Below are 10,445 nucleotides of genomic sequence, written 5' to 3'. Positions count from 1 at the left end.
CTTCCATTATCATTTGCTTTCAATGGAAATTAGTGAAAAATGATCATTGCTAAATACATATAACGTTAAGTATATGTAACCACTACTAATAATTTTCACTAAATGATCATTGCTAAATACAATATAACGTTAAGTATATTGTTAACCTACTACTAATTAATTTTCTATTTTTATTTTATTTTTTTATTTTTATTTATTTTTTATTTATTTTCATTTTTATTTTTTATTCTGTTTTATTTTTATTTCATTTAATTTTTATTCTATTTTATCCGTTCTATGCATTATCAAACTTCTCCTCTACTGCTAGAGCTACTAAAACTTCAGACCGAATATATTAAACATTTTAATTCGCCCCCTCTAGCGGTTTGGGCCAAATTGCAGCTTTCCCAAAAAATCCAAGATGGCGGCTGCAGATCGGCGCGGCTCGGCGATTGCCGATTTCATTGTATTTTCCTTGGTCTTTTACGCGATTCAAGCAAAGAAAACAAGTTGACCACAAGAACAAAAGAGTAATACAGCACTGGGAATCTAATGGTCCGTTTTGTTGGGCGGTAATTTCTCATTTCAAGTGAATATTTACGTGCGTCACAGTGATTTATTCACCAATCAAAAGCGACATCTTGCGACTTAAGCAAATATGGAAGGTTAATGTACATAATTTATGTCATTGATTTATTGGTCCAATTACCGCAGCTATTAGCGAAATTCTAGAACCTTAAATGCATACTATGATATAAAACAATGGTTTTGTGGTAAACAGCATTTCCTCTTTTTTAGCAACTTCGTTGTATAAGAATAACGACACTATCATCCGGTAGCTCGACCCCACAAAGTAAAGTATACACGCAGAGTAATTGGTTTCATTGGGGTTTTTTTCACGGTCGAAAACACGATCCAACGTACATATTTTGGAGCACAATACCTCGGCCGCTCAGGCGGCCGAGATAAAAACACAATGTACAACTTAGAAGCTTCAAACCATTGCTGACATCAGGTGTTAGGAAAAAATTACATGTCCACAGCACTTGGGTCAGATAGCTTACAAAGACTACAATATTTGGTTGAAAATTCTGGTGAGTCAATTTCTTTTGAGTTGGAGAACAGGTTCATTTCTCATTATGTAATTTACCAAGTGAATTTAGGTGATCTGATGTGTACAACTTATTAGATAACTAACATCTCTAAAACCCTGATAATACCGTAGTCACATTTTTTTGACTTCTATTCCATTCTATCCACAACATGTCTGGCAATTTCAGAATGCAAAATAAATTTAAATATCTTTAAGCAGGAGTTGTTGAAGTTGAATTAGAAAAATGACAGCTAGTAAAAAAATGAAGTGCAAAATGTTAGAATCTATGGCAAGTTGACATATACATGTCACATAAAAGACTGCATTATTAACTTAACTTTTCAAGTTAATGAAACCTTCTACACACCAACTTGACGGCATGTTCTGTGGCATCATCAAATCTTGGCTTCTCTGCGTAGTTGACGATACAGTAGATGAGAACAATGACATCTGCAATGATGAAGATGGCAACCTCGTAGGGCCGCTCCCGCATCAGGCCATGGACAACAAAGATCATGCACGCAACTGCATGTTGAGAGAAAATTATGTATCATAATATTGGATAAAGATATGGATAGACAATCATACATTATCATGAAAGTTTGTCTGTGTTGATACACAGTGTAGTTACATGTTTAAAGTTAAAACTTTTAGTCTGACATAAAAAGTTCTCTCACCTAAAGCCTTCAACCAGTCACTCTGAGGAAGACCAGAGTGACTGGTCAAAAGCTTTAGGTGAGAGAACTTTTTGTGTTGGACCAAAAAACTTACATCATACAATTGTTAACTAGAAAGGTAACTACTAGTACATGTATTGCATAATGTTTACCTTCACATGGTCTAGCCCAACAAACTCCTGCACTACTCAAACTCATACAAGATATGGTGATCAGCCCTACATAATGCTACAACCTTGCTACATAATGTAAACCAAGACCACAGCATCACTAAGTGACCAAGGACCAACTACAAAGCATCGAGGACGCGAGATGCACTTGGATGCGAACAGCATTTAATCACAACATGGCTTCACACATGGAGTCGATCTTAGGACTGGGGGACGGGTACCTCGTGACCCGTGACGTCATAACTAATAAACATAACATAGTGGCGCAGGGTTTCTGCTACAGCACCAGTTACCATGGTGACATGGTGGTCATTGACCTTATGTGTTTGGAGAAGAAGAGGAAGAGACAGAACAAAAACAATGCTCTCCAGTTTTTGTTGTTGTTTTGAAAACAGCCACAAAAGACAGCAATACTTAAGAATTTGTTTTGATTTATTAGAAGTAGCTATGGCCAAATTGAATCAATTTGTTGAAAAAAACAAATCTTAACTCCCCTTGGTGCAATTCATTCACTTTGTGAGAGTATTAAACAGTTATAAAAAAGGTAATGATTTGTTTTATCACATTACATGTAGGCTGAGTATATACTATTCATAAAAGAAATCCCCCACCTGTATTGATGATCAGGACCAGTGCAAAGGTAAAGTCTGCAGTTTCAGCATCTACACTGGTGATTTTGGCAAGTCTGTAGATGGTGAGTCCTAGGGTACCCATCAGACCAAGGATGGTCAGGACCAGGAAAAACAGCTCATGTTTCTCCAGAGAACCACAGGACCTGGTCTGGGGGAGGGAGGAGAAATCTGCATCAGTTACACAGTCAGGGACAGGGAAATATCGTCTGAGACAGGGAAACGCAGTCAGGGACAGGGAAACGTGGTTAGAGACAGGGACAGGGAAACACAGTCAGCACCAGGGACAGGAAAATATGGTACAAAACACGGAAATACAGTCAGCAACAGGGACAGGAAAACACAGTTAGCACAAGGGGCAGGGAAATATCGTAAGCACCAGGGACATAGAAATATTGTTAGGGTCAGGGAAACACAGTCAGCACCAGGGACAGGGAAATATAGTAAGGGACAGGGAAACACACTCAGCACCAGGGACAGGGAAATATTGTTAGGGTCACGGAAACACATTCAGCACCAGTGACAGGGTAACACAGTCAGCACCAGGGACAGGGAAACACAGTAAGCACCAGGGGCAGGGAAATGTTGTTAGGGTCAGGGAAACACAGTCAGCACCAGGGACAGGGTAACACAGTCAGCACCAGGGACAGGGAATTATAGCAAGGGACAGGGAAACAAAGTCAGGGACAGGGAAATGTAGTACTCTAGTAGTGTGAGACAGGGAAACACAGTCAGCATCAGGGACAGGGAAATATGATAAGCATCAGGGGCAGGAAAATATTGTTAGGGTCCGTCACAGGCCTAGGGAAACAGCCAGGGGCAGGAAAATATTGTTAGGGTCAGGGAAACACAGTCAGCACCTGGGACAGGGAAATATAGTAAGCACCAGGGACAGGGAAATGTAGTTAGGGGTAGGGAAACACAGTCAGGGACAGGGAAATATAGTATGAGACAGGGAAACACAGTCAGGGACAGGGAAATATTGTGAGGGACAGGGAAATACAGATAGCTGGTATATATTAGCATGTCTGCAAACATGTACTCTATTGCATTGTTGCTTGAACCACAAACATAAAACATCACAAACACAGACAGAAGGAAAAATATGTAAAGCTGGAAGAAATCCAAATATGCTCAGCTTTTAATACTGTCAGTAGTGACTCAGCAAACTTCAAACTTGGCTGATGTCTTCCAAACTGCCATGACCATCAGAGGCCCATGTTTTTTAGCCTTTCGAACCAACCTTGTACTTTGTACTTTACCTAAACATTGACGTATGCTACTTGCGTGTTTTTGTGGTCAGGCATTTTACAACAGCTTAAACTATTTCTACACCCTTATTTTTCTTTAGTTTCTCAGTATATGTGCTATTAAGAAAATGTTACAATCACTCTCCAAACCTTTGAGCAACGGAATCTCACACAATATCCTGCTTACATGGGCAAACGGTGGTTGTTATTGAGTCTGACATACATGTATAATGGGCGTGTATGTAGGGTGAGAACACACCTGTTAGTTTAAGTAAACACCAAGGCTGGATTAGCCAAATGTTATAATACACATGATGAGGATGGTCTACAAAACTTCTTGTTTTCTGATACTATGCAGATACTATGTAGTGTTTTACTTGTACAGCCAACACGTTAATGTTATTTTACAAGTACAAAAGGAAGAGGAACTCAGAGAATGCAGTGTTAACACCCCTTCCTGTTCCAAGGCTTACACGTGACCCTTGATAAAAGTAACATGTGTACGTGACAAAGTCAGTGTACACTCGGTAATTATTTTACAAAAGAAATATATAACACAAAACTAGCTAAAACGTCCAAGAGAGTAGTTAGACTCTAAATCAACTCATGAAAAAATCCTGTCTATAATTTTGAAGAGGAAAGTCTACAATGTTAAATTCCCTAGAGCTGGACAGTGCGGTAACTTACCGGACCGATAGCTGTCTGTTGGGTTGCGTGGCGCGGTTTGGTCAGGTCACTGAAACGTCTTTCCTCGGTTTCTGACTCTGACTGCATCGTGCGCAACTGACAAAAGTGTCAAAGGAGCTGTAAAACGACGAAAAACAGGGAAAATCGGCGCGATTGAGTGCAAACTGCGTAACCACTTCTCTCGTGGTTTCGATGCGCTAAGTTACTTCCGGGTCCCCAAGTCTCGTGCGATCTCGCGAGGGTTACGCCTACGGACGAGAGTTCATTGTTGTGTGCAAAACTTTTGATTGACAACTCTCAAACATGCCTCCGAGAACTTAAAAGTCACATCCTCTTCCCATCTTGGTTTGGTTAAGGACCAAAATAACCAGTAATCAGGCTATTTACATGACCAGTTTCCTATGAATTCCACAATCTTGACTGCACAAATTCCGTTTTCCGGTAGGTTACTCCGAAGTATATATAGCAACCCACAAAAGTGGAACATCCTTTTCGTGTTGTAATTGTTGTTTTTTCTTTTCTTTCTTGAGCCCACCGGACGTCGATTTCGCGGCATTGAAAAGTGATGTTTATATGACACATCGTGTGAAAATGTTAATGAAAATAACTTTGTCTAGAATCCTGTGATCATAATCTCCAAGCAGATCATACGGTGGCTAATGGATACTGCCTTGCCATTGCTGCTTGGAAATTACTGTGGTCACTTCGTCTACCGGTATCATACATGGTATGGTCACATATATATCCGTCACCCTACAGTGACTGTACCGTACTAGTCAGGATGTAACCTTTATCAAATAAACATAAACTAACGTTTTCACAATGTTATCACAGTGAGTATTTGTCTCGTCTGGATGATAGTATTTAATTCATTTGTGGCTATAAAAGAATGAGCTTTTCACAGAAACGTTCTCTATATCTACGTCAGTGAAGGTTAGACATCCAGGTAATCCGATACGCCAAAAATAGTTAGTCAAGCAACTGGATATGATTTTGGAAACGGTCAATATATATTCAATATATATTCTCTATATCTACCTGTTTATTAGACTACGAGATAGCTCTCGGTCAGGGCGGTAGAAGACAGTGGAAGGAGTACAGTTTGCCTCTCTGTACTACTTAAGGCAAACCAAGTCCCCTGACATGTTATCTGTCTATTTGGCCAATATCTACTCTTTCCAGTCGCTTTCGAAGCCTGGTAGGGTCTAGTTCGCGGTAAGAGACGTCGACTACGGATACGGGTACCTGTCGTTTTAATCATGAGAAAACCAGAGGAAACATCCTTATAAACTTTTCCTTGAAGTTCAAGCTCCGGTAACATGACATTGCATTAGCTGTGCCTTTGTGATATCATGGGTCTATTCCCAGTACAGTCACGGCACAGGAAACCCATTACTTATGCTGCTGAAGCCTTTGTTTTGCCCTAGGTTTGATGGAATCCTACACTTGGTGACAATGGGGGTTGCTTTTTCATATACTTTTTATGTGTGGAGGATGTTTAACTTTTTAAACTTTGAAAATTTTTACAAGCGATTTCTCAACTTGTTTAGAAAGTTTGTGCGCTTTCCTTTGAGGGAATATGCATAGCCTTCAATTATCCTTGTTCGCTCAACCCCTTACCCTTTCCACGACACACGAAGTGACTCATGGTATTTACATCTGTTCTTCCGGTGACACTGCACCTTTGTGGTTCACCCTGACCACCCCTATATGTAAATGATCTCGTCCGAAATCAGGTAGAGCGATCTGCATGCCCTAAACAATGGGGACAGTGACGTCATCCTAGATAATGGCTATATAAATCAGACCGGCGACTCGAGTCTTCAAACAACTTGAGGAGATCGACCAAAGGACAAAGACCGAGTTAAAGTGCTACAGAAGACTTCTTACCTACAAGAAAGGCTCACATAGACGACTTTGCAGGAGTGCAACAAGTATTTCTACCTGTACCTGGTTTTCTGGCCAGCCATTCTACAAACAGTCAAAAGGTGAGAAACCAATGTTTCTGTCTTTATGAAGGGAAATCTTGTGGAAAGAATACAAAAGTTGCCGTCCGTTGTGGGCAGAAGTCTTTGTGATTGTGTACCAACTTAAAGCCGCTCTTGCCTCGGGAAGTTGGCGATAAGGCCAATTTTTGGAGGTTGTGCCATTTTTTTCTTGAGGCGTTTTCCACATGTTTTGCGTTATCTTTGAGCCAGTCTGGTGTAACTGTGCTATCTTAGGTCGGCAAACATCGGGGTAGCTCAGGGGCCGCCCAGGTGTCAGGGACACGGTGTCAATACGATTTGGCAGGCGCCAGATGAGTAGATATGTACGGCCATGTATGGAAAGGGACGTTGCTATAATTGGTCACTAAATCTAACTTTGAACAGTTAATTTGTTGATCTAGTTTATCAGTTTATTGCCATGTTTTGCTTGCACGAAATCGCTGACTCTACGTGTATATGGGCTGTCGTCGCGTGCCCGGATATAGAAATTAAGGGCTATAGGTGCACCCTTTCTTGGAACGACCCTTAAAAAACTTCAAGACAAAACAACAACACAGCAGGGCGGTATCTAAGAAACCTGCCAGCAAAATCTCAATCCTGCTTGCTAACCGCAGCTTTAATCAGATTAAGGTTTTTAGCTGATATCGCCGGATTTTCGGCGCCCCAAGACCAAGATCAACCCCCTGGGTCGCACCTTCCGACAAAAACAGGATGGCGTTAATCGGACGCGTCGAACCCCCTGTTCTAATACCGTTCCTGATCGAAAACGTCGAAACCCCTGTTCTATATACCGTTCCTGATCGAACACCTCGAATCCCTGCTTCTAGTTCTATATACCGTTCCTGATCGAACACGTCGAAACCCTCAGTGTTCTATAAAAATTACCGTTCCCGATCGAACACGTCGACCCCCTGTTCTATAATTACCGTTCCTGATCGAACACGTCCAAACCCCTGTTCCATACACCGTTACTGATCGAATGTTTTCGACGGCGAAGATCTCTCACGGCAGGACAACGAAAAGGGTCAACATGCAGTATTTGTTGAAGGATAAAAACAGGATGGCGTTAATACGCTGCACACAATTACTTCGTAACCAGCGGAAACTCGCGTCGAATCGTCGGAAATGATCAGACGCACGTACATCCGGTCGGCTGTCCGGCGGCCGTCGGGGAAATCTCACCTGTACTACAGGTACATGTACACGCCCCGCTGTAGTTGTGTGGACAGTATGGGACATGGGAGTAGGTTTTCACTGGTCTCTACCAGACTAACAACGCGGGTTCAAAAGCAGTAAAATTTTAATCTCCAAGCAGATCTTTCGGTACGTGGGGGGAAGACAGTATCAGTCTGGCCAATTTGATACTGTCTTCCCCTCACCGAAAGATCTGTTTGGAGATTAGTAAAATTTAGCCAAATAGGGAGAATAATTCGCCAGGGAAGTTTGGCCACCGGAGAGGTCATTTACCCGTGTCGGAGGGGGGAAATAACCTTCCCGTGGACTGGCTCTCCTGGCCAATTATACTTCCCTTTTTTTTTACCGAATTCTACGATACGTACCCCATAGGAAGGCCTGGGGTAGGCTATTAGTTTTCACCCTAGAAAAGAAAAATCCAAGCCTTATGATGATCACAGACTGGTTTATAAAATTTCTTTCTACTTACGTATACCTAACACATCAGAGACTCCGCGTAATCTTTTGAGGTCGACCTGCTGATCAAACAGTATAAAAGACTCGTCAAACAAACAGGTTGTTAATCCGTCAAACTTCGTGGCATTGTTCTGTCCTGGTGTGACGTCACTCACACAACCTGTGACGTCACTCACACCAACCATGCCCCTCTCTCTAACTGATCTAAATAACTTGTTTTTTTTTTTAAGATTTTTGAAGTCAACTGAGAAAATTTAGAAACCAAACCGTCGTATCTGTAACACGTGGTCATTGTACTCTTGTTGAGATGATCTTTGAGCTTACGTAAGGAACAAACAGACCACACTGCCGATTATACATTTGTTGACAAAACCTAACTGCGCTGGTCACACTTTCCTCAAAACAAGAACGATGACTTGCGGCATTCACTGAGGGCACTTTGTCGTGAGACAGGGTTACGACAGGGAGATACGTATTCTTGGGACAGTTGTGGGTCTGTCGTAAAGAATTCGGCTATCTTGTGGCGGGGCGGCAATGGACCTGTGTTGATTGGCTGAAAATCCTATATGGCAAAAAGTGTACACCAAAATATGATACTTATATGAAAGGTGCTAGGATGTTGATATTTTCCTCATGAACGCATTTTACTCGGAGCGGACTGTTGGGTCAATCTGCTGGGCAAAGTCTAACTTCTGTACATGTCCGCCGGTAGCATTGTCTAGTTAGAATGGCCGGTCATAATTTCTTCAGGGCTCAAACGTCTCACTGTTTAAGATTTTGCTGTACTTTTTAGTTGAGTAAGCTTATTGATAGAAATAAAAGATATTGATATTCTGTATGAGGCCACACTTTGATACAATAAAAAGGCTATTTAATCAATTACAATATATCTAAGTCATGCATGCTTTTTTTACAGGAAACTCCTGACATAGGAAGACAACAGGACAGATGGAACTGATGAGGGTTCTACAGGTGGTTGCCATGGTGATGGCGGCCTGCCTGACGTGTCAAGCGCAGAACGACCCGCGCACGCGCAATGACAACATGGGCGCTTTCGAACGGATCCTCGCCGTGTTTCAGGGAGGTATGTTCTCGTGCCCAGGGCACTTTTGTGTTTTGTATAGATAAGTGTTCACGTTATAAATAAAATCATAGATTGTAAATGCTGTACAGCATTGATTGTACAGCATTGTGTTTCTGTCTTAAAGCTTTGGATTGACTGCGTGTTTTCTATTTTTGGATTAAAGGTTAACAATTAGCATTGGCATGTTATATCTCTATATTTGACGAATTTCTACTCTTTTCAGCCGCCTCTCAAGCTTGTACAGGTTAGCTGGCAATTGCACTGAGCGACCTGTTACATTTGCACATCTAACTTCAAGCGTCCGATTTAAACACCAAGATTGACATTCTTTTTCTTTTACTCTACTAGCCACAGACGGCAGCCCTCGCCACGGCCCAGAAGACCCGACGTTCGAAGGAGACATCAAACTGACGACTGCCCAGCGCCGGGCCATCCGGGCTCAGATCACGAACAGGGAGCAGGGGAACGAAGTGGCGTCCGCCGCCTCGGCACTGGAGACGCACCGCTGGCCCAAGGGGATCATCCCCTACACCATCGACTGCAGTCTCCGTAAGTTCGGCAGACCCCCCCCCCCGTAAAAAAAGTACCGAATGCCTTTAATCATTAATCATTACTATCTACCTTCTCTATTTGCTGTGTGTTTGCCTGTACACTTGCTTCGTTTGTAGGTATTTGAATGCAGAATTTTCGAAAGGGTATTTGGTTGCCACAGATCGGCCTTAAGGTCAAGTTGGATGGTAGTCATGAGTAGCAAACCGGGCTAAGGGGTTAATGTAACTACGCAGCTCACAGTTGCAATGTCTTCCAAAGCCCGTTGACTCTGTACTTCCGTGCCAGCAAATTCTAAAAAACTGGACCCTTGCAAACTCATCTTCCAATCATTAAATGCATTGCCAGGACGAGGATGTGACTGGTATGTTACCACATTATGTAACTGTGTCGCCCTGTCCTGTCTGTTCCCAGAGGCCCTGCCTGACGCGCTGGTCGCGATCCGGGCCGCCATCAGGGAGTGGGAGGCCAAGACCTGCCTGCGCTTCGTCGAGAGGACCTCGGAGACAGACTACGTCGAGTTCTACAGAGGGAGATAGTAAGATACTAGTATTCTGTCTTTTTACAAGTATTTCATATAGCCTTAGCTGTGACTCTGTGCAAGTGTATGTGTGGTGTTTGTCACAGTGTGTGTGTGTGTTTCTGTTTGTCTGAGACTGTGTATAAGTGTGTATGTCCTTCTGCGCGCG

General features: G+C 42.3%; 2 protein-coding genes across 3 annotated transcripts in view; one reads left to right on the top strand and one right to left on the bottom strand.

Annotated features, from left to right (window-relative positions):
• Positions 1 to 5,046, bottom strand: part of LOC109484153 — a 9,323-nt gene extending 4,277 nt beyond the window's left edge. The window contains exons 1-3 of the mRNA XM_019787380.1: positions 4,486 to 5,046; positions 2,531 to 2,699; positions 1,440 to 1,597 (exon numbers count right to left, since the gene is read on the bottom strand). Of these exons, the coding sequence (XP_019642939.1) occupies positions 1,440 to 1,597; positions 2,531 to 2,699; positions 4,486 to 4,572 (414 nt within the window). The 5' untranslated portion in view covers positions 4,573 to 5,046. The remainder of the gene's footprint in view (positions 1 to 1,439; positions 1,598 to 2,530; positions 2,700 to 4,485) is intronic.
• Positions 5,047 to 6,292: 1,246 nt separating this feature from the next.
• LOC109484132 overlaps positions 6,293 to 10,445 on the top strand; it is a 14,564-nt gene continuing 10,411 nt past the window's right edge. Inside the window, exons 1-4 of one of the 2 annotated variants that reach the window (XM_019787351.1) lie at positions 6,293 to 6,473; positions 9,040 to 9,207; positions 9,556 to 9,756; positions 10,171 to 10,294. In XM_019787351.1, coding sequence (XP_019642910.1) covers positions 9,072 to 9,207; positions 9,556 to 9,756; positions 10,171 to 10,294 — 461 coding nt within the window. In that variant the 5' untranslated portion in view covers positions 6,293 to 6,473; positions 9,040 to 9,071. The remainder of the gene's footprint in view (positions 6,474 to 9,039; positions 9,208 to 9,555; positions 9,757 to 10,170; positions 10,295 to 10,445) is intronic. The other variant, XM_019787352.1, reaches the window with a different exon arrangement.

Source organism: Branchiostoma belcheri, unplaced genomic scaffold, assembly GCF_001625305.1.
Source record: "Branchiostoma belcheri isolate BF01 breed outbred unplaced genomic scaffold, Haploidv18h27 scaffold69, whole genome shotgun sequence".
In the NCBI taxonomy this organism is placed as follows: Eukaryota; Metazoa; Chordata; class Leptocardii; order Amphioxiformes; family Branchiostomatidae; genus Branchiostoma; species Branchiostoma belcheri.
The sequence above is the reverse complement of the archived record's forward strand: the minus strand, read 5'-3'. Positions and strand labels throughout refer to the sequence as shown.